General features: G+C 42.3%; 1 protein-coding gene and 1 long non-coding RNA gene across 3 annotated transcripts in view; one reads left to right on the top strand and one right to left on the bottom strand.

Annotated features, from left to right (window-relative positions):
• The window catches only part of LOC138146917 (uncharacterized), a 32,505-nt gene extending 15,410 nt beyond the window's left edge, over positions 1-17,095 (bottom strand). The window contains exon 1 of one of the 2 annotated variants that reach the window (XR_011164640.1): positions 16,970-17,095. This is a non-coding gene — a long non-coding RNA (uncharacterized lncRNA). Of the gene's footprint in view, positions 1-4,773; positions 4,993-16,969 lie in introns of those variants that run through there. The other variant, XR_011164641.1, reaches the window with a different exon arrangement.
• Positions 17,096-17,538: 443 nt separating this feature from the next.
• Positions 17,539-19,238, top strand: ASPRV1 (aspartic peptidase retroviral like 1). Its single transcript, XM_069068846.1, has one exon. It carries the CDS (start codon positions 17,841-17,843, stop codon positions 18,591-18,593), a length of 753 nt encoding a protein of 250 aa, XP_068924947.1. The 5' UTR covers positions 17,539-17,840; the 3' UTR covers positions 18,594-19,238.
• Positions 19,239-20,252: the final 1,014 nt, after the last annotated feature.

Genomic DNA, 20,252 nt, shown 5'->3' with positions numbered 1-20,252 from the left:
CCCCACTCAATCATTTGCTGGTCTTACTATCTACACTTCTTGTCCTTAGCAGTTCCTATACCTCCACCTTCCATCCTCCACCTTCTGTTCAAAAACTGGCAATAGTGCATGGGGAAACCCAGGATATTATGAAACACAAAGGATGAATTTGCAAGTAAATTATCAACCCCAAAGTGACACAAATTTATGTACCAGTTGAGAAACAGTGCTTTGATGGATCAAAATTTTTCTTTTTGACCCTTAGCTTAAGTTGAGTTTAAAATTATAATGATACCAACTCTTGACTGAACCATGGACCTCAGAAAAGTATGCTAGAGTACTTTAAAAAATATTCATTAAGTTTTCACTCTGCCCAGTATTATGCCAGGCCCCCCAAGGATACATGAACTTGAGATTGAAAGGGCCCTCAAACTCCCTCATTTTACAGATATTGAAACTGAATGCTGAAAGGGGGAAGGAGGAATGACTTCCTCAAAATCACACAACTATTAAATGCCAAAGCTGAGACTAGAACTTGGGTTGACTGATCCCTGGTCCACACTCTTTCTATATAGTCCTTTAGTTGATGAGATTAGGTAGCACAATAAGACTATTTGAGAACTATGCATAATTACATGATTAACTGCTAAAATGAGTGGATTGGACTTTAAGTGATGGGAGTTGGGGAAAGGAAGAGTCTGAGTAACCTACATATAGAAGAGGTACCTTGAAGAATAGTATAGGATCTGAATGGGGTTAAGGAGGAAAAAAGAGAAAGAGAAATATTCTAGGTATGGAAAATGGAAGGTCAGAACAAATCCACACGAATGGATTAATGAATAAAAAAGCACCTATGAAGTGTTTAGTATGTGGTAGGCACTGTGCTGAGTGCTAAGGATAAAAAAAAACAGTTCCTGTCCTCAAGGACCTTACATTCTAATGGGGGAGACAAATTATGTAGTTAAGGGATGGTAAGCGAAGAAAGTTTTGGTTAGGGAAGACACAGGCATGGTAAGTGGAGTCATAGGGCAATTGATAGACTTACATCCTTTCCAAGAATGGTATGATTTACTGTTTGAGGGTCTGCTGTGGCAACACAATATAAAGGTGGCTGGGGAGGAGAAGGGTAGTTTTGGGTAAACGCTCACTGATTACCAATATTCATTATAATAATCATTAGCAGATCCCCAACTTCCCCAAGGTCTTCCAATGCCTCCTCATGAAAAGGCTGTGACAAATTTCTGGCAGGTCTTACCAAACTGGAAAGATTTTGAGCATGGGGCCGATAATGAACTTTTATCCATGGACAAGCTTGGATACATTTCGAAATGCTCAGTCACAGCAATCCATACAACTATCTGTTAATGTACAGAGAGGTTGTAATCCCTCCTGGTGGAGGGAGCCCTTACAATGATTATAAAATCATTGATCTAAAGCTGGAAGGGACCTTAGAAACTATTTAGTCCAACTATCCTATTTGACTGATGAGGAAAATGAGGCCCAAAGAAGGGATGTGACCTGCCCAAAGTCATACAGGTAGCAAGAGGCAGAGTCGGGACTTGAACTCAGGTAAATAAGACAATTGATCCTCACAAGAAGTTCACATTCTAGTCAGAGAGATGACGCAGATGGAAAGGTTCATCTGCAAGTTAGAGGGAAAGGCCTCATGGTTCTTAGGAGACAGAGAGGAAGTGCACTCAGGGACAACAACTACACAGCTTGGTGGGATATGACCCTGGTCTGGGGACCAGCTAGATGGAGTAGATTCACTAAGCTTGCACTCAGAGCAATTAAGACAACTGTGTTCCAGGGCAGAAGCTTCAAAGTTGAGTGCATCATCTTCCCCAGGGAGTGGGGCATAAAAACTAGAGGTCTGATACAAAGAGTATTAGTCCTAGTGGGAAGAAGGAGACCTGAGTTCAAGTCAAATTTTACATATACTAGCTGTCTAGCCATGGGCATGTGATTTACATCCAGTGTCCCAAACAATTCTATAAGACTATAGGTTATGTTGTTGTTGTTCAGTCATTTCAGTCTTGTCTGACTCCGTGACCCCATTTGGGTTTTTCTCAGCAAAGATACTAGAATGGTTTGCCATTTCCTTCTCCAGCTCATTTAACAGATGAGGAAACTGAGTCAAAGAGTGTTAAGTGACTTGCCCAGGGTCATACGACTAGTAAGTGTCTCAGTTTGGATTTGAATTCAGGTCCTCCTGGGAGAGGAATGCTAATTTGCATTGGTAGATGGAATTTCCATACCAGAAATTTCTTACTCCAGGCATATCTCTAACCCTTTTCCTTTCCCCACCCCTCAAAAAAGGCATACAAATCTGATAACAGAAGTAGTGCAGTGAGACTTTTGTAGCTGGGACACATAGACAGGAAAAATGGGAAGAGCTCTGAACTTGAGTCAGAGGACTTGGGTTCAAATCCAAGTTTTTCCTCTTGTTAGCTTTGAGCCATCAGGCAATCCATCAATAAGCAGGTATTTGTTAACTGCCTAGGATATAGCAGGCAAAGTACTTAAGAAAGGAAGGAAACAAGTATTTATTAAGTATCTACTATGTGTTGGGCTCTGTGCTAAACACTTTGCAAACATCTTATTTGATCCTCATAATAACCCTGACAGTAGATTATTATTATTATCATCTCCATTTTACAGTTGAGAAAACTGAGGCAAACAACTTAAGTGACTTACCCAGGGTCACACAACTAGTAAGTATCTGGACTGGATTTGAACTCAGGTCTTCCTGACTCCGTGTACAGTGTTACCTAGTTGTCTTTTAATAGTTTCCTACTTAAGAAACAGGGATAATAAAATCTGCATTACCTACCGCATAGGGCTGCAGACTTTTCAAACCTTAAAAGGCTGTGATAATAATAGCTGATATTTTCATAATGATTAAGGTTTGCAAGGCGATTTACATACATTATCTCATTCACCCCTCATCACAACCTTATGAGTAAGTACTACAGGTATTATTATCTTTGTTTTACAGAGGAGGAAACCAAAGCTCAGAAGCCTCTTGCCCATACTTATTTTACTAATAAGTACTCGAGGCAGGATTAGAACTTGGGACTCTCCTGACTCTAAGTTGTCAGCAAATTCAGCAAGTATTTGTTGTCGCTACTGTATATTAGGCACTGGGAATCCTGAGGAAAAAACCAGTCTCTGTCCTCAAGAAGCTTATATTCAACTGAGTTTGCTGACTCCACATGTGCCCAGAGGCATAAATACAAAGTAATTTCAGGATAGAGAACACACTGATGGTTAGGGCTGGGAAGGGAAGTGTTCAGTGCTCTAGGAATAGCCAGGAGAGCCCTGTTCCTGCAGAGATTACCTGGGCCAGTTAAGTAGGGTGGCTGGCTACCTTAGGGGTCAGACTGGAGGAGCTGCAAGGGAAGAGAGGCAGTGGGGTGGGACCAGAAAGCTACACTGGCATCAGAGGTGCAATGTGTGGATTCAAATAGCAGCTCTGATGTCCCAAAAGATACACAAGTCACACAAGACAGTTAGCCTTTCTTTTTATTTTCATTTTTTGCTTTTTGGAGGGCAATTGGGGTTAAGTGACTTGCCTAAAGTCACACAGCTAGTAAGTGTCAAGCATCTGAGGTCGGATTTGAACTCAGGTCCTCCTGACTCCAGGGCCGGTGCTCTATTCACTGCATCACCTAGCCGCCCCAACACTTAAGTCTTTCTTACAGTGAGTTTCCTCATCTGTCATATGAGAGAGTTGTAGGAACATATGTATCTATATTTAGAAATGGAAGGTATCTTTTTGATCTAATCTAGCCTGACTTCCTCATTTGATAGACAGGGAAACAGAGGCCCAGAGAAGCAGAAGCAGTAAAGCAGGGACTCAAACTGAAATCCACTGGCTTCAATCCAGTGATTTACCCACTGTACCACAGTGGTTCTGATCTCTAAGATTCTGGTATCTAAAGGACTATTTAACAGCAGAATAAACCCTTGGCCTTCTTTCTACAACAATTAAATAGTACAAATCGCAGAGCAGTAGAAAGAATTGAGCCAGAAAGCTTAGATTTGAATCACAGCTCTGGCACCTTCTATCTGTATGACCCTGGGGATGCTGCTGCGTTTCTCTGGGCCTCAGTTTCCTCATTTATAAAATGGGGATAATGCAACTCACACTGAAGTGCAGTGTAATCTGTGTAAGGGGGCAGCTAGGTGGCACCATAGGGCACAGGGGCCTAGAGTCAGGAAAACTCCTCTTCCCGAGTTCAAATCCAGCCTCAGACTACTTGATCCTGAGCAAGTCATTCATCCTTGTTTGCCTCAGCTCCTCATCTGTAAAATGAACTGGCGAACCACTCCAGTATCTTTACCAAGAAAGCCCCAAATGGGGGCCCCTAGGTGATGCAGTGAATAGAGCACCAGCCCTGGATTCAGAAGGACCTGAGTTCAAACCCAGCCTCAGACAACTTTGGACAAGTCACTTAACCCCAATTGCCCTGCCTTCTCCCTTCCAAAAACAAAAAAGCCCCAAATGGGGTCACAAAGAGTCATCACAAAAATCTGTATAAGCAAACATTTAGTGATGCTGAGGATAAAGATACCCTTCTGCCTTACATTTTAGCTGGCTGAAGGAAAGAGATTAGCATGATGAAGTAGAAGAAAGGACAGACCTATTTCTGTGAATTGAGAGCAAAGATCCCAGTTGGCCATTGCATCCAAAGGTCTAGTCCTCCATTTCAATGACTTTTGTCTCTATGTTTTCATTACAGAATCTCAGAGCTGGAAGACACTTCCAACGTCATCCAGACCAAACCTTACCCAAGTAGGTATCACCTCTACAACATCCCTGACGAACGGTCTTCTGGCTTCCGCTGGGAGACTCCCAGTGATTAGGGTAGCTCTAAATATAAGAAAATGTCATTAATTAAACTTCAATTTGCTTCTCTTCCTGTTGCTTCTAGTGCTGTTCTCTGGGACTAAGTCTGATCTCTCCTTCTATGTGACAAGCCTTCAAATAATTGAAAACAATGATCATCTCCCACCCCAATAAAGTATTCTCATCCTTTAAATATCCCTAACTCTGCTGACCATTCCTCATTTGGTATTGTCTCCATTACTCTTCCCATCATGGCTATACATCTCTGGATATGCTCTACCTTATCAATCTCCCTTCTATAAATTGATGTCTAGAACTGGGCATAAACACATGGTCTGACTGGGGCAGGAGATGATTAATTTAGAGCTGGAAGGGACCTCAGAGGCCATATAACCCATTTTGTGGATGAGGAAACTGAGACCCAGCTTGTATGATTTGACCAAGGTCACATAGGTAATAGGCATTAGAGATGGAATTTGAATCCAGGACCTCTTTCCATCATGCCAGTGTCTCCTCCCTCACACTGGAAATTATTTCATTCTTAATTCACCCTAAGATCAGGTAAGATTTTATGGCTGTCACTGAGTTTGTGGTCGACTAAAACCTCCAGATCTTTTTCACAGAAGTTGTTTTCTAGCCACACCTCCCCCATTATGTACAATGACAATTGTTATTAGCAACAGCCGAAGCTCTTTTGGACTCAGTTCAAAGCTGCCTTTGAGGTAATTTGAGAAACCCGCTCAATGTGGGCCAAGCTGTATGTTTTGGTGGAGTTAAATCCACCTGCATTGGGAGGGTGGCCCAGTTCTTGTGTTTCAGATGCCTTAAAACTTCACACGTTGGGGAGCTATTTACCAAGAGCTATTTGATGTTAAAGAAGCTGTTTAAACTTGCTTTACAAACATCTCCTCCCCTTTTTTGGGGTGGAAGGAGATAAAACAGTGAGGAGAAAAAAACTGAAAGCTGAATAGAAACATTCTATTAAGAGTAAATAAACTCTTGCCATGCAAATACAGTATATTCCAGGCCTCAAATGGTTTAAAAAAATGGGAGAGGAGATAGGACTCTAGGTCTCTGACATAGTCTCTGGAGAAAGCTGTTTTACGGTCTCAGAGATTCTCAAAATCTCACACTTGAAAGATAACTCAGAGGTCTCTAATCCAACCCAGATTTGAAGATGGCATAGTAGTTGTTCAGTCATTTTTCAGTCATTTTTTCATCTTCCTGACCCCATTTGGGGTTTTCTTGGCAAAGATCCTGGAGTGATTTGCAATTTCCTTCTCCAATTCATTTTACAGATGAGGAAACTGAGGTAAACAGGGTTAAGTGACTTGCCCAGGGTCATGTAGCTAGTAAGTGTCTGTGGCCAAATTTGAACTCAAGAAGATGAATCTTCCTGACTCTATCTGCTGTGCCATGAACATTCAATCTAGTCAAGAGTGTCAGTTTCAAGTCTCACTTCTGTAGTTTATATATGACCTTGGGCAAGTCAATTTTCCATTTCTTCATCTTTAAAGTAAGTGTGCCTTCATAGAGCTAGTCCCTTCTAGCTCTAAATGTTGTGATAACTGCAAAATTATCTGAAGACCACAGGTGATAAGAAACTCATTCACTTTTTGGACAACTCTGATTATTATATTATTTTATTATTTCCTTACCTTGAGCCCAAATCTTCTGAAATGTCAACCACTAGAAAACGGTTATATTTGAGGATCTCTTTTCTTCCTTGCATAAGAATCTTTCAAAGTTCTCTCTTTACTAGAGTTTCAAATCCAAATTCCTTTGGGTTTCAAAGACTTCCATAACCCACCTCCATCCCATCTATACAATCCTAGTTCTTATCACTTCATAACACACATCTTCTGCTTTGCTAGGGTCCATGTCCTTACTGTTCCATGAACATGGCATGTTCCTTCCTTTACATTTAAGATACCACCAGCGTCCCAGGCTGAAAACCTCTAAGTCAGACTCTTCCTTCTGTCTCAACTCCACCCCCTCCAATCTACTAAGTTCTATGTAGCTTACCTTTGCACCACCCTGGTTTAAGACCTCATTACCTTTCACATAAACTACTGTAATAGCTTCCTATCTCATCTCCCTGTCTCCAGTTTCTTCCCTATCAAATCTGCACACGGCTGTCAAAAAATAATCTTCCTAATGCACAGGTCTGACCATGTGTCTCCCCTGTATCAAACTTTCAAAGGTCACTCTGCCAGGTAAGGTTCAAACTCCTTAGTCTCTCAACAATCTGATTTTATCCCACCATTTTTACTGTCTCACACTACTTCCCTTCACAATATGTTGGCTGGGCTACTCACCACACACTGGATTTGTCTTGCCCATCCCCCGAAATCAATGTTTTCTTGAATGGATCTATGTCCAATCTAGTTAAATTAATTTAAGTTCACTTGAACAGATATTAATTGGATGCCTACTGGGTGCTAGGGATCCAAAAATTAAAAATGAAAGTTTTTCAGTGAAGTTACATTAAAGGATCATGAGATAATGGATTTCAATCTGGAAGGCACTTCAGGGTCATCTATTACCAACCTCTCATTTTAAAAATAAGAAAACAGAGGCCTAGTCAAGTGTCTTGCCTAAGGCTACACAGGCAAGGAGCTGGAATTTGAACTCAGGCACTCTGACTCCAACTCTGGCTTCCCATCCAGTGTTCTTTCCACTTTACCATATCACACTCTCTTTCATATTCTACTTGGGCCAAAGGTCTATGGAGAGGGAGGAAGGTCATATTTGACACTGCACCTCTTCCTTCCTTTTCCATAGGTCTTTGGGTCAACCCACTGACCCTGAAGAGGACCAAATCCTAATCAAAGAGCATAGTCATTGACACCCACTTCCATAAGCCTGATGTTCAACTTATTCTTTATTTTGGCCTTTATCCTTGCTAAGCTACATCTCTATGAGCTCTACCCAGGACACTGACACCTTCAAGAATTCAAAATGATGTCTACTGCTCAAATCTTCAATGCATCTACAAGATCAGACTAGGCTTAAGATGACCTTCAGCTGTAGCAATAATTGGCTTAAGAAAAAGATCACCAAATATTACCAGACAAACTTATAACAGAATGTCAGAACTCAAAACCAGAAATAGACTGGACGGGATTCTTAAAGCATCCAGTTAAAGGTGGAAGGACCTTTAAAACAGAAGAAGTCAGAGTTGTAAGAGAGACTTAATACCTGGAACTTGGCATCAACTTATTGTGTTCCACATACAATGTTTGGCACTGAGGAAGACAAAAATAAAGTGAGAGGGTATGTGATCTCAAGAAGCTTATACTATTCAGTGAAAGAACACATATATGAGTAAGAATATATAAAATTCATTTAAAAAGTTAGGTCTGGAATAATAATAATAGCTAGCAAAGCACTTTATAAATATTACCCCATTTTATAATCCTGTGGGTACTGTTATCTGTTTTACAGATAAGGAAATGAAGGTAGACAGTGGTTGTGACTTGACCAAGGTCACACAGCTAGTAAATGTCTGAGGCTGGATTTGAACTCAGATCCTTCTGTCCCTAGGCTCAATGGTCCTTCTACTATGCCACATATTTCTACAAGCCACTTATTTTTTAAGTAAGGTTTTCCTAGGAGATGATTTCACTCCTCATTTTATCTTCCCTTTTGGTCTTGGAATGGAAGGACTGAATACACTGAGACAATGCTCATGGCCATCACATGGAATCCAGATACCAACTACTAACAGCCCATTTAAAAACAGATCATAGTCATAATGACATAACTGTCATCGAGCCACCCTAGGACCCTAGAATCTGAGAGATGAAAAGAACCTTTATGACAACCTAACCTGACACAGAATGGTACCTTTTACGGTATCCTGAATAGGTGGTCATCTATTATTCCTTTACAGATTTTCATTTATGGAGAACTCCCTATCTCCCAAGGCAGCCCTTTCCCTTTCAGAAAGCTCTCATTATTGGGAAGTTTTCCTTCGTGTCAAGACAAACCCTATCTTCACAATTTCCTCCCTTACCCTGAGTTCTGTCCTCCAGCGCAGAGCTTTTTACTGACATCTATGAGTGCTTAATAAGTGATTGTTGACTTGGTTCCACTGCTCCCTGGGAAATGGACCTTCTGTCTCTTGCAAGGAGCATTCAGGAGATGTTAATTGATAATAATGAGAGTGTTACCTCCCCAATACCTAACCTGGTTTATATAATGATCTGTGATTTTCTATGTTCTGGAAAGAGGGAGGTATCACTCAGGGCCATGCTACTTAGCTAACTAGAGCTCAACTCACCCATCAGCATAGCAATCCACTTATTCTTAAGTGACTCTTAGGGCATTTGAAGTATTTGGAGGTAAGGAGAATTTGGGGCCTTGCCTTTGCCATCCTCCTAATCCCATTTTTTCTACCATCTATTAATCATAGAATGACCCTAAATGAACCACAGACTGACTTCTAATCCCATGAAGGCTTCCCCAATTCCCCTGGTTGGCAACTGCCCCACCCCCTTATCTCATAGTATTTGTTTTTCACCTTTCTATTTTGCTCATAGGATTTAGAGCTATAAGGGTATTTAGAGATCATCTGACTGTAATCTTGTTTTACAGAGGAAGAAACTGAGACCCAGAGAATTCAAATGACTTGTCCAAAATGATGCAGTTAATAAGTGGCACAGCTGGGCTAAGAAAAACAGGTCTTCTGGCACCAAATCCAGTGTTCTTTACACCATACCCATACATACGATCTCTCATGTATTATGCATGGCAGTTATCTCTTTTTAGGTTCTATCCCACTTTGAGTATGTGCTCCATGGTTTAATGGACATTATTTATCTTCCCAGGGTTCCACACATAGTAGACACTTAATAAAGGTTTGTTGATCAAATGAACCCAAATCATAGACTGACTTTCCCCCCTACCATTGTCATAGGCTGTCTCCCTTATCCCAGCTATAGACTGACCCCAGAGTGACTTCTAATCTGGGTCTCAGATTGACACTTCGCTCTAGCCATAGATCGACTTGTATCCCAGTGACACATTGACCCTCCTTTCTCTTCATTTCCTTCCATGCAGAAAAATCATTTCATGTACCTAGAGTACAGTGAATAGAGCACTGGGCCTGGAAGTCAATAAAACTTGTGTTCAAATCCGGCCTCAGATACTTACTAGCTGTGTAACTCTGAGCAAGTCACTTCATCCTGTTTGCCTCAGTTTCCTAATCTGTGAAATGAGCTGGAGAAGGAAATGATAAACCACTCCAGTATCTTTGCCAAGAAAATCCCAACTGGGATCCTGGAGAGTTGAATATGACCGAGAACGATATGACAATAACAACAGCAAAAACAACCAACTCTTTATGTGTCTGTCACAAGAGAGAACAGTGTGTGTGTGTGTGTGTGTGTGTGTGTGTGTGTGTGTGTGTGTATGAATCACTCAGTGCAGCACCTCCCCACAAGCTAAAACACAACTTTGAGTTATCTGTTGTGTTTCAGGTGCTCTAAACTCCTAAGGAATAAAAATTCAAAGAACAAAACCCAGTGCTTAGGCGCTTGGACCTCAAGCTAGTAGGGAAGTGGGCAACTTTGACCCAAGAATTCTAGTATGTAGACATGTAGTATGTGTAAACATGAGGCTATTGGGAACCTCGCCAACTATCATGGATATGGCCTCCCCTTTTGCCTTCAAAGGGAAGGTTCCTAATACCAGACCTCCTACGGGTCAATCTATCAACACTTCCCTCAGTTTCTCCAACTATTCTGCTGCCCTTCCCCTTTGTGGGTTGCTTAGCATCATAATCAATATTAAACAGTAGAGAAGGACTTAAGAAGATTGGTAATAGTGGTTATAATTATAATTGTCATTAATGTAGACTTAAAAATACCTTTGACAAGGCTTCAGAGCATAGACCATAAAAATAAAATGAATGACCCTAGGACTGAGCAGTTTCTAGGAGGAGATTGTTTTTCCATGGGTGTCATGGCATCCCACTGGCATTCTCCTTTAATGCCTCATCATGGTGATCTACTCTCCCTCTCCTATCCCCCCAATGACTTTGTTTTATATTTTACATTTTTATATTTATTTACATTTTGAATGTTAGCTCCTTGAGAACAAGGATTACACCCTACTCTGCAGCTGCCTTTTTTCCCCTTCCTTCATATCTATAGTAATTAGCACAGTGCCTTGAATATAATAAGTACTTCTCGTTTAGTCATTACAGTCACGTCTGATTCTTCATAACCCCAATTTTTGGTTTTTCTTGGCAAAGATAGTGGAGTACTTTGCCATTTCCTTCTTCAGCTCATTTTACAGATGAGGAAACTGAGGCAGAGTTAAGTGGTTTGCCCAGGGTCACCCAACTAGAAAGTTCTGAGGCCAGATTTGAACTCCTTCCTAACTCCAGGCTTGGCTCTCCATCCACTGCCACACCTCGCTGCCTTTAAGAGTGCACTTAATAAGCATTTAGTATTTGGTAAATTGAATTAAGTCAAACACCGTGGAGGTGACTTCCAGTTTCATACCAGTAGAACACAGGTTCTGATAGTTTGCACCAAGCTGAGAAGAGCTTTCAATATGGTTCTGCAATAGAACTTGTAACCATAGCCTGAGAACTAGCCTCAGTAAGTGCAGAGAGACTAATTAGCAAAGGTTTGCCCACCAGTATGATTTGTTTGTTTGTTTTTTAACCACAGCCACTCAGAAAGAATGATCTGCCAAGGCATGGGGGAAGGGAGAAGGGTGTGTTCCGCACCTAGGAATGGAGCACTCATGTTAATGGATGCTCAACCCTGAAATGAAATGGCAACTGTCTAGATAGAAAGGAGTCAATCACAGTGTCTTCCGGAAGTAGACTGGCAGTAGACCGCTCTTATTTCATGACTCTTTTTTTTTTTTAACTCTGTAAATTTCTTAAAAGAGGAAATTCTCAGCAAAATCCTCAAATTTGCAGTTAGCACTGAGCTCTTCTGGGTATGAGGCCAAGGCAGAAGGATAAAGTGTTGGGAGATGCTATGAGGCTGTGGGAGATCGACAAACTCATCAAGAAGTTAGTCTAGTGATCTGCAACACCCCTTCTAGTTTTCAGATTCTGTGATTCTAAGTGTGAGCATTTGGGATTATACTTACAAGAAGACAGGATCTACCCCTTAACTTATTACCCAGGAAAGGCACTTGTTCCTTGTAGAGTTCATCTGGAATGTGATACAGAAGCCAAAAAACACCAGCTAAAACCAGCCACAAAAATACAGAGGGCTTTCAGGGAAAGTCTTGGAAAGAAAAGGGAAATTTTGTCTTGCCCTCATCCGGGAATCTTCACGTGCCTTTTGCTTGTGTCTTCTCTATCAAGGAGGATGAATCTTAGATGGGGAAGTATAAAGCAAAAGTAATAAACAGAGAATTGAAACAACTCACTTTCTTCATTTGTAGAATAAGGGCATTGGACTAGATGACCTCTGATGCCTTCCCTAATTCTAGTTCTGTGGTCCTATGTTCATTAGAGTTATCTTCATTTTACACAGTGCTGATCTAGTTCTATTACATTGCCCAGCTCAAAAATCTTCATTGTTTTCCTATTGCCTATAGGATCAAGTGAGGTGTAATAGGAAACAAAAATTAAGACAAAACCCATCCAAGTGAGCATCAGGAAGTCAGAATTCTTGGTTTTAGGTGTTGGTTACTAACTAACTGTGAAAATTTAGGTCAGTAACAACCACTCTGAACTTCATTTTTTCCATTTATAAAATAGGGTTGCTGTGAGAAAACTTAAATGTTATAGAAAAGTAAGCTATGTTTATTATCTTTTCATATAGGTGCTTAATTGGTCAGCTAGGTAGAACAATGGACAGAGCATTGGGCTTGGAATAAGAAAGACTCATCTTCATGAGTTCAGATCTGACCTTAGACACTTCCTAGCTGTGTGACCCTGGGCAAGTCACTTAACCCTGTTTACCTCAGTTCCCCATCTGTAAAATGAGCTGGAGAAGGAAATGGCAAACCACATTATTTGTGCCAAGAAAATCCCAATTGGAGTCACAAAGAGTTGTACAGGACTTTAAAAACACAACAACAACATCAAACAACAAATCGTTATTGATTGACTTCTCCAAAAGATCTCTGATCTCATCAGAGTAGGTACTTTCTGAACCTGCCTAAGGTCATAACGCATGCACCTGCTTGCTGTAGCAAAGGGTCTTTGTGAGTTTCTGTGGCCTCCTCAAAATTCCATTACTTGGTGGCCAACCTTCTGGTGCTGAGGCCATTTGTGATCAGCTTGGCTAAACCCATTGTTGAGGTCATTCTCAAATGCTTTCCAGACTCCCAGTATGTGGGCTCCATTGTCATGGACTTTGAGAACCCAGAGTCACCTGCACTTGGAGACATTCTAAGATTCTTCCTCTGTGATACTTGTACTAGCTGGCTCAAACAGTTGTTATGGAGAAGATATTATCAGAGTATCAAGAATTTGAAGGAATCTGAGATGTCAGCTAGTCAAACTCATTCATTTTACAGAAGGGGAAACAGCCCAGAGAAAAAAATTGTCTCAGGAAGCAAATCAAGCCAGGATTCAAATCCATGTTCTCTGACCCAAAAGCTAGTATTATTCTTTCCCCACATTATGCTACTCTTAATATTTATAATATAATATGTAAATAATATATTACATGTTATATAGTGTGTATATTATAAATAATATATAAATGTGGTATACATGTGAGCTGTTGTTCCAGTATTTATCTTCTGACAGCCACAGAAAACATGTGTTGTTCATTTCAGAGGATCAAGATAGCACTTAAGCTGAGGTCCAAGAGCCTAGAAATCTCCAGATGGAAAAGAAATCTAAACCCTCTGTTTGGGGATATATCCATATTTCCTAACAAAGTTTTAGGAGGTTCTTACTTTAATACCGATCCTCAAATGATCTAGAGGGACGAGATCAGATAGCAGCTAAGAGGAAGCCTGGCCCAACTTCTTCTCTTATTCAAACCTGTTCTGGGTCCCTCCTCCCTGCCCACACATGGTCCTTGGCTGATCCTGAGTATCTGTCAATAGCATTTGCCAAACAATGTAGGGCTGTCAAGTGAACCAGGTGATCAATGTTATCCCCAGGCAAAGGTGACTGGACTGGCTTCTGTCCAGATGCCAATGACAACTCTGTGGGCCAGGCCCCAGTGGAGGAGGCCTGGACTAGACTGGGGAGGAAGGGAACCTGTGAGGTGGATGTTTGTAGAAGAAGGTCATCCAGACCATAGAGGTGGTTGGGTCAACTCTTCGGTTTCAAGGTTTTTCCACTGTGCATATGACAGAGTGGCCCACCTTCTTTTGGCCCCTCCCCCATTGCTCCATTTGTCTTCTTCTGGCTTTCTTGGAATGCTGCAGCTCCACCTTAACCAGGCAGCCTATTTGGTGAATCTGTAATGTGCCTCTGCTCAGGGTCACTCTTCGAAGTGGTTAGGTTGCAGAGATCACCCCAAGAATGGGACTGAGGGTGAGGATTTCTATTGGGATATAGGTGGTCTAGACGCAGTTGGACTCATGGGAAGAGTACTAGATTTGGAGTTAGAGGGCCCAGGTTCCAATCCTAGTGTTTCAAATTATTTCTCAAATGATTTGGGGCCAATGATTTCTCTTCTCTGTGCTTCAGTATGAAGTGGTTGGACTGGATTTTTAATGTCTCTGGTAACCTGTAACCTTTTCAGATGTTGGTTTGGTTTGGAGTCAGGGCTCCTCTACGAATCTGGATAATTTTTGGATCTCTTGTTGCCCAGAATTAGGGCACATCTACCATGTATCTGAGAAGCCATAGGTCAAGATGATTATCTTTTAGCTGTAAATAAGCTACCATTTCTTAGGCCTTTTCTCCTCCAAACTTTCCTAGGGAAATGAGTACCCACTTTGACTTGATATGTCTTAAAAGGGGTCCTCTTAGCCCTGGGTACATAGAGAGTGACTTTCAGGGGGACACACTGGGCCAGAGAAGGTATCCTTTTGTATAAGACATTCCTTAATGAACAACGGGGCCTAAGGGTTAATGGTTCCTCATTTCCTGGGTATATGTTGCTTCAGAGACAGCAGGAGGTACCTGGGACCCTGAAGCTAATGTAATATTAGGAAGAAACTAGCTAGAGTAATAATAATATTAATATTATTAATAGTAACTATTTCCTTACTGCCTTAAGGTTTATAGAATGCTTTCATAATAACAACCGTGTGAGGCAGATAGTACAAGTACAATACTTTACGACCGTTGTACAGATGAGCAAACCAAAGTTCATAAAAAAGAAGTAACTTACTCAAGATCACACCATGAGTAAGTGGCAAAACCAGGACTCAAAGCCATGTGTCCTGGCTGTCTCTCCTATTTTACCAGCCTTTTTCAACTGTAGATATGGAAGTGCTTCCAGGAGGGATCCATGAAACAAGCATGGCCCCCACAGCCCAGGAGTTCCATGTCTCACATCCACACCAGCTGATCTGGGCTTCATTGTCATTCAGTCATGAACTCTCAGCATTGGAAGGGATTCTGAGGCCATGCAGGACTTAAGCAACCTTCCTTCTATAGCATTCCTGAAAAGTGATCATTGCACTGTCAGGGAGATTTAGGATGGGATAATAGATTCAAAGTTGGGAGGGAACATAGAGGTCACTGAATTCAACTTCCTCATTTTAATGAGAAGAAATATGAGGCCCCAGAGAGGTTAAAGTCAATCTGATCCAATCCAACTACATTTATTAGGCACCTATCATGGGCAAGACACTAGAAATAAAATGACAAAATTACATCTTACTGAATGATACAACATGGAAGCAATTTGTTCAGGGTCAAAGGGGTAGTAAAGAGCTGAGACTGTGACCTCCCTGACTCCAGATCCAACAGTCTTTTCCATTGCACCACTGGCTCTCTAAGGCTTTCCCTTTGTGCACTTTGAACACTTAGCCAATCTCAAATTTAAAAATGCAACAACAAAAGCCCAAATATTACATAGTTCTGTGGTATCTGTCCCTGGCTCAGGTCTCAAGATTTACATAGGTCTGATTCTTACTTGGGAATCCATCCAAAGAGCAAAGTGATAGGGTAGAAAGGGTATTGAATTTGAAATCAAAGACCTGAGTTTAAATTCTGACTTTTCCATTTACTACCTTTGTGACAGTGAGCAAATCATTTAATCTTAGTGGAACTCAGTTTCCTCATCTGTAAAACGAGGAGATTGTATTAGGTGCTTCTAGGTCAAGGTATATGATCCTATGAACAGAATATGAGACCCAGACTGCACTGAAGGAGCCATATTCCAAATGACCATAAGACCATGTCTTCTTTCCATTATAATAAGTTCCCTGGCTCTAATATAGGCCATGGAGACATGGTCCTTTGACAGTTTGCTATGGGGGCCAGAATTTAAATTTTCACCACAGTTTGAGATTGCTTTTGGGAGTGGAAGGGAGAAAGGAAAGATCCTCTCTAGGTGTCTCTACAAATATTCCTCTACGAGGGGGCAGTGGGTGGAGAAAGGTGATTGTAAAGAATAGAAAGGTCAAGGGGAGCAGATCCAGACTCCCATGGCTGCTGTGGAGTTGGAGAAGAAACTTTGGGGTTTGGATAGAAGACTGTGGTGTGGGGAGAACCCCTTTCTATTCCCAAGCTCTCAGTTTCCTAGGTCCTTTGCAACTTGGTTGTCCCTGCTCTCCATGGGCTGAGGTGCAGCCTGTGGATAGGAAGGGATTAGGAGGGAGCTTGGCCAGAGCCAGGCTTTCAGTAGCAGGCAAAAAGCTAAGTAAGAAAAATGTAGTCTGTCTGTCGTCACGTCGTATGGGAGAGAAATGCCTTTTTTGTTGTTTTGTTTTTCTCTGCCTTGGTCTCTCAAATACTCATCCTTTGGTCCAATAACAAGACCGTGAGTCAAGGTCTGTCTGTGTGTGAGTGTCTGTGTGTGTATGTTTGTGCATGCCCACACATGCGCACAAATGGATACATTCCTATTGTAAAAAACCCCTACAAATACACTTATTTTCATGTTTAAAAAAAGATCTAGGCATATAGTTAAACTCCTTTTATGTGTATTCTTGGCTCTTCACCCTCTTCCCCAGAATTATCATGATGTAGTAGAAAGACAACCAGAGAATAGAGGTTCACATCCCAGCTCTGCTACTTACCATCTGTGAGATCTTAGGTATAGTCAAATCCCTCCTTGGTTGGGTCCCTGCACTTTTTTTCAATCTTGGACCACATTATAGTGCCTTCAGGTGGACAGCTATCTCCTTTTTCTAGTTGTTGGGGCCCAGGGGGTGAGGGGGTGGGGGGTAGAATCTCCCTTTCACATCCTCTGACTAATCACAGAATTAGAGAGTTGGAAGGGACTGAAGAAGACCATCTATTCCAAACCATACATGAAGGGATCTCCACTACAACATGCCCAACAAAGCACATTTCACGTACACTTGAATATCAAGACTTCCTCCATTTCCCAATCTGTTATTCTTGGGTACATGCTGGGGAGGGTGACTGAGTGAGATGGGGGGGAGGGTCCCTTGTAACCTTGGGTGCTCTTTCTTCCAACCCAATGGCACAGATGCTGCTGGGTGTCTGGGACAGATGTAGCAAAGGTGGGGCACTTACCCTGCTAGTCCGTCGGGATGCTCCACATGGGGTGGGGTAATGAGGGGGCGGAGCCTCACACAACAAAGAAAAACTGGGTAGCCTCAGGTGGTACGTTAGGAATCAAAAAGGCACAGCCTGCTGCAGAAGGGAAGCTTTGTTCCAGAAACCTCAGCCCGCACAGAGCCTCTGAAGAGGAGAAGGAGTCAGTCACTAGCTGCCCAAGGTTCTGAGAAGCCTGAGAGGACACCAAGCAGTCACCTTCTGCTTACCAGAGATCCAGAAGCTCCAACTCTTCAGGCTGCTGAAGGGTTGTCCCAGTTACTTCTGAGACTTGCCTTGGACACCACCGTGATTGCTCCTGTCCTGCTCTGCGGGTTAATCTGCCTTGTGTGGATTGTACACGAAAATCCAGTGGAGAGTGGCATCATGGCTGGAAGAAGAACCGGAGGTAGGAATGAGAAGACCTATGCCTTCACCCCTGAGTCCTTCGATGGACACAATCTAGATGTGGACCGATGGCTGCACCAATTTAATGTCATTAGTGACCTCAACAACTGGGATGATTCTACTCAGATAAAGTACCTGACTGAGTCTCTCAAAGGAGAAGCCCTGGATGTCTACACAGGACTCAGCCCAGAGGCCAAAGGTGACTGCAACGCTGTGAAAGATGCCCTGGCTGAAGCCTTCCGTTCTGACGCTGAGCACAGCCAGCCTCATGGCCCCAAGGTGATTGTATTTGCCAATAGTATGGGCAAGGGATATTACCTCAAAGGGAAAATTGAGGGTATTCCTGTGAGGTTCCTAGTGGACTCTGGAGCCCAGGTATCAGTGGTCCATCCAGACTTGTGGGAGCAGGCCACGGATGGAGACTTAGAAACCCTCCGACCCTTTGAAAATGTGGTAAAAGTAGCCAATGGAGGTGAGATGAAGATCTTGGGCATCTGGGATACTACAGTGACGCTGGGAAAGCTTGAAATGGAAGCTGAATTCTTGGTGGCCAATGCAAGCACAGAAGAAGCCATCATCGGGACAGATGTACTCCAAGACCATGGAGCCATCTTGGACTTCAAGCACCGCACATGTACCCTGAGAGGAAAGAAGTTCCGCCTTCTGCCTGTTGGAGGTTCCCTAGAAGACGAGTTTGACCTGGAGCTTATAGAAGAGCTCTCTGACAATTGAAGAAGTTCTATTTACTTCAGCCTAGAGATATGGTCTGGGAGATGGCCAGGGAGGTGAGGGGGAGGTGGGGAGGAGGGTAGAACACATCCCCAATAGGAGCTGTAATTGACCAACCTTCTGGAACTAGTCCTCTTCTTCTTCCTTCTTGCAGGGCTCAGATCTGCTCCTATGGCTGTGGGGTGGGAGGGAAAGAGCAAAGGTTTCCGATGAATAATACATTGGTGAGGAAGCATAGACCTGTTTTCCTTAGAGAAGTGGTCCCTAAATGGATGACTTCCTTCTCTTGTCATCTTGTTCTCCATTTCAGAGACTTAACAACTAGAAAGCTGCATCTAATGGGCCTAGAAATCCACTCTTTTGTAGAAGGGATTTTAGTCCCCAATTCCCATCCACTAGAGATAGTTATGCTAAGCCTTCAGAGGTCCATACGGAGAGTCTCTGCTAGACTAGCCACTGACTATGGAGATTTCAGAAGCCCCCCAGTGGTGTGTTCCCTAGGGGGTCCTCAAAGCTATATTATCTTCTTTCTTACTCCTCCTGTCTGTCCTGCATGGCCTATCTCTTATTGTCACCTACTTGGAAGCACTGGAACCTTGCAACAATGATTAGGCTTTTCTAAAACCAATAAATATTAATTTGGCCCAATTACAGAGTTCTGTGTTGATATGATGGGAATGGAGTGTCAATGAAGGGTAGAGGGGGAGGAGGAAGCTTTTGTTGTTTTGAGAACGTGCCTCCTAGCTGGATGATATAAAAGAAGTGTGTGGTATTTTGACTTGGAAGAAATTTATCCCCTTATTTTATGGAGGAGGAAACTGAGACCCAGAGAAGGGACACTCCACATATAGTAGGTAGCAGAACAGGGATTTGATTTAAACATATTTATCCTGATCCCACATCCACTGTTCTTGCCATTACACTGCCCCATGGCTCTGCCCATGGGTCTGAGTGGGGAGAGAAGCCAAGATGTGTTTAAACAGGAAATTAGAGCATCATTCAAGACAGGAAGGGATCACATATCAGTGAGGGATGTAGAAAAAATGAAAATATATTAGTGGGGAGAGAGGGTCAGAGAATGAAGTGTAGTGAGCATTGACTAGCTGGGGGCATTGTCATGGAGGCAGAGGGATTTGGACAGCGATAAACTGTGTAGGTTTTGGTGAGTTCTGTCTTAGTTAAACTTTGTATCCCCAAGGCACAACACATTCATAAATCTTTGCCACACTTAGCTGGATAGAAAAGAGAATGGATGGAGAGCAGTATAGCTTGAGTGATGGCAGGAATTCTCTTTCTCCTTGCCTCTCATGCTGTGTTTTTTCACAGGAGGGAGGGATGGATGTTCATAGCCTTGCACCTAGGGGATCAGCAGCATCACAAACTTGGGGGAGGGAGTCAGCCCCCATTTCCATAAGTGCTTTTATGGTTTACAAAGAACCCTCTTCATGCCAACCCTATAGAGAAGGTGCTGCAGGTGGGATCTTCCCATTTTTTAGAAAAGTGAGCTAAGGCCTAGAAAAGGATACCCAGCTGGCCTCTAACGAAGATAAATGTTTAATTCAACCCCAACAGCTGAATAGGTTCTAGGCCCTGTGTGATTTCTACTTCATTTTCAAGATTGGAACTACAGAAGAAAATATTGAGCTGCCCAGAGTAATTGGC

Source organism: Petaurus breviceps, unplaced genomic scaffold (assembly GCF_028583685.1).
Source record: "Petaurus breviceps papuanus isolate PSGF00001 unplaced genomic scaffold, PetGlider_PUasm1.0 90775, whole genome shotgun sequence".
In the NCBI taxonomy this organism is placed as follows: domain Eukaryota; kingdom Metazoa; phylum Chordata; class Mammalia; order Diprotodontia; family Petauridae; genus Petaurus; species Petaurus breviceps.
This window is presented reverse-complemented; position numbering and strand designations above follow the sequence as displayed.

What these genes read in the sequence shown, in the direction of transcription:
- ASPRV1 (XM_069068846.1), top strand. Translation starts at nt 17,841, where the DNA reads ATGGCTGGAAGAAGAACCGGAGGTAGGAATGAGAAGACCTATGCCTTC.